Source organism: Sinocyclocheilus anshuiensis, unplaced genomic scaffold (genome assembly GCF_001515605.1).
Source record: "Sinocyclocheilus anshuiensis isolate Anshui unplaced genomic scaffold, SAMN03320099.WGS_v1.1 scaffold1005, whole genome shotgun sequence".
Classification (NCBI taxonomy): Eukaryota; Metazoa; Chordata; class Actinopteri; order Cypriniformes; family Cyprinidae; genus Sinocyclocheilus; species Sinocyclocheilus anshuiensis.
In genome coordinates, this window is record NW_015555810.1 from 65716 (window position 1) to 68952 (window position 3237).

The 3237-nt window shown below is 34.6% G+C and overlaps 1 protein-coding gene across 3 annotated transcripts in view; it reads left to right on the plus strand.

Moving 5' to 3' along the window:
• LOC107675130 (RNA-binding motif, single-stranded-interacting protein 1-like) overlaps window positions 1-3237 on the plus strand; it is a 90273-nt gene that overhangs the window by 37486 nt on the left and 49550 nt on the right. For all 3 annotated transcript variants that reach the window (XM_016469357.1, XM_016469358.1, XM_016469359.1), the window contains exon 3: window positions 2465-2523. In XM_016469357.1, coding sequence (XP_016324843.1) covers window positions 2465-2523 — 59 coding nt within the window. The remainder of the gene's footprint in view (window positions 1-2464; window positions 2524-3237) is intronic.

Below are 3237 nucleotides of genomic sequence, written 5' to 3' on the forward strand. Positions count from 1 at the left end.
AAAAAAAAAGTCGAATTTTCATTAAAAATTAGAGGATATGCCTTTCAAGACCCTTTCACCTTTGCATATATCCAGACTAGAGCAGATTAAAGAGCCTGTCCTTAAGGAAACGCTGTCTAGCTGGAAATGAGCCAAATCCAGGGAGGAAAAATTCCTCAAACATTTTTCAATGGTCACTTTACACTGCGTCCTAACCAGACGTGGTGCAATAATGAGACGAGATAAAAGCGAACTCTTCCTGGTTCATCTGAGTTTGTCTCTTGTCCTGTCACTCATCACATCTGGTTATTTTCCTGGTTGTGTTGTTTCTATTTCTGCAACGTCATCCCCCCGAAATCCTGCTCCACATAACTGAATATTTAACATCAGATATGTGCTGATTGTAATTGTGTAGCCAGTTAAATTATTTGTGCTTACAGACTTGTTCTTTTTTATGCACTTGCACACTAGAGAAAGCTCTTGCAGCGCAGTTGATTTATAGTAATGTTTTAGATGTGTTTTGAGGATGTGGAAAGAGCCGGGTCAGTCTGAAACCAAGCAGGAATAAAATTAGATTTTTGAAAGCACAAATGCGTCCTCATCTCTGAAAATCTCATTGGTGAAGCATGCTGCAGCCAAAGTTTTCTCTGTTTTCTCAGGTTTTGTTCATGATGTTGTGTCGCTTTTTGGAGTGTTACACATCTTTGTGACGCAAGATTCAAATAATTTGATTTGTAGTGACACTAAAGTCACCTTTGGATTGTTATTTTGGTAATGATGTCATCATCTTGAAGAAGAGATGAAGGAAGAGCTAGCTGTAGTTTTCAAACCTGTAAATTGTATTTCCAAACATGGAAATTTACAAAATCGTAAAAAACAATTCGAAAGTGAATGTCAGTGTTTCTAGTTATGCTTGAATTAAAAGAAGACTAGAGATTTATCTTGTGTGTGTGTGTGTGTGTGTGTGTGTGTGTGTGTGTATGTATGTATGTAAAGTATATGAAGTGAATGATGTTTATTGTAGCTATGAAAAAGTCTTTTTTGAAAAAGCCTTTGTCTTTCTCTCCGATTTTCAAGCATTTTTTGCTTCAAGACAAAGTTTGTAATGTTGTGAATCTCCTCGTAGCTGGTTGGTTTGGATCACGGCTTGTCAAACTCTTTAACAAAGTCTTTTTAAAAATCCCAGTGGGAAAATCACTTCTTGAACCAAAATGCTGAAAGAATGTCCTCAGAGTCCCTGAATTACCATTGAATTACTTTCTTTTTCTGCTAACGCATTCAAGCTGTTGATTGAAGCACGGCTTCCATAAGCGGCTCAGGAAGAGGACGAGGAAGATGTGAGATCCTCGTAATTGATTAATATTAGGTCAATTGGTGCAAACTCTTCATCCCCCAGGAGAATCAGAGCGTGAGGTCACCGTGGCCCCGGAGAGACCGGCACAGGCTTTAAGAGTCATCTGCTGTAATTGGATTTCAAATCTCACGAAGTCTCTCCTATTTGATTATTAATTGAAAGCGCTTAATGACCCTTTTTTCTTTTCTCGCCATCAGTGGCTGTGACTCGTGAGGTCGTATTGGTGCCCGTGCTGTGAGGTCAAAGGTCATATTTTCACTCACATGTGCCTTACAGCATTCCACTGCAGTTTTTATAACCTCCTCATAAATCAGTCACATTTCCCCCCCCAAGGACTACTTTGCCCACTCTGTTCTTCTCCAGAGACACCTTCTCCTGCAGTGCTGGTTTCTGAAGTGTACAGAAAATACCAGAATACAACGAAGCATCGTTTAAGATTCACTTCTTTTACATTTTCAGTGTTTTAGACATAAATCTTAAAGAGATTTGCTCACCATCATCTTGTTTCAAATATTGTTGCAGGTCTTTTGTATGTTCACTTAGCAACTGGGATACACAACTGCATTCATACTAGTGACATATTAAATATATTCACAATACATTCTGCAAATTTAAGCAATTTTGTTAATGATTTTATTGTGCTGTTTCCATTCTTCAATATTCGAATGCAAGTAAATATCAGTGTTATTTTTATATAAATTGACATACTATTATAGTGTTAATGTAATAGTAATATTATATAATAATTTTATATAATATATAATATCATCATTTTCTGTTTTATTTTTATTTTAATTATTTTAAAGTATTTGTATATAGTTTGTATTAAGTTTTTTTAGTTTAATTAATTTATTTTTAGTTATTTTAGTAATTCAGAATAATGAGAAAATTCAAAAATGAGAAATGTTACCTTGAGAAATGTTACCTTGGCAACTAGCTGAAATGTATGTTTTTATATTTTATTTTAGATAATGTTAAATTTATTTCAAGTCATGAAAATGTTTTTTTTTTTTGCGGTTTTAGTTTTAATTTAATAATAATCATGGTACAAATATGGTAATGTTCAAACTGGCCCATTTATATCTGTGTGTTTCAAAATTCTTAATGCATCTCTGTTTGTTCTTGTTGTAGATATGGAAAAATCGTATCAACCAAGGCCATCTTAGACAAAACCACAAACAAATGCAAAGGTACGTACGTTTATGTTCTGTCTTCTGATTTATGGGGCTCAGAATCTGTGCAGTTTAGAGTTTTGCCCTAAGATAGGATGTCATATTCCTCTGAGAGCTGCTTGGTTCAGTACATTCAGAATCATCACACTGTATGGATGTGCACACCAACTTTTAATTAAAACAGATCCTGAAAATGGCTTTTATGGCTGAGATAATGAAAGAATGCAGCTGATTTTGCAGTAAAGTGCTGGGTATAAATCCTACTCATTTTCTACATGGAGAAACCAATTTTAAATAACAAAAAACATTGTTTAATAAAAATAATGTGCCTGTTATCCGTACATGTCATTCCTTGTAGAAAAATCCAAAAAAAATAAAATAAATAAATAAAAATCATGTTCGCTTGACAAATTTAAAAAAATACTGGAAAAAAATATTCCAGATCCGAGGCCGCTGAAAAACTAAAAAATGCAGCCTCTATCTGACATATTTTGCCAGACATACTTCTATAAATAGTTCAGCTCATGGTGTATAGTCATGTAATAACATTGCATAGAAGTGATTTTTGACTGGATTTCTACCAACCACAAAGTGGTTTTATCTGGTTCTCTGCTTGTGTCAGTAATGCTTTTCTTCAGAGTCACGTCATGATTCACGACCGCTGAGCTGCAGCCTTGACTTAGTCTGAATGGATGGGTAGATCTAAAAAAAAAAAAAAAAAAAAACAACCAT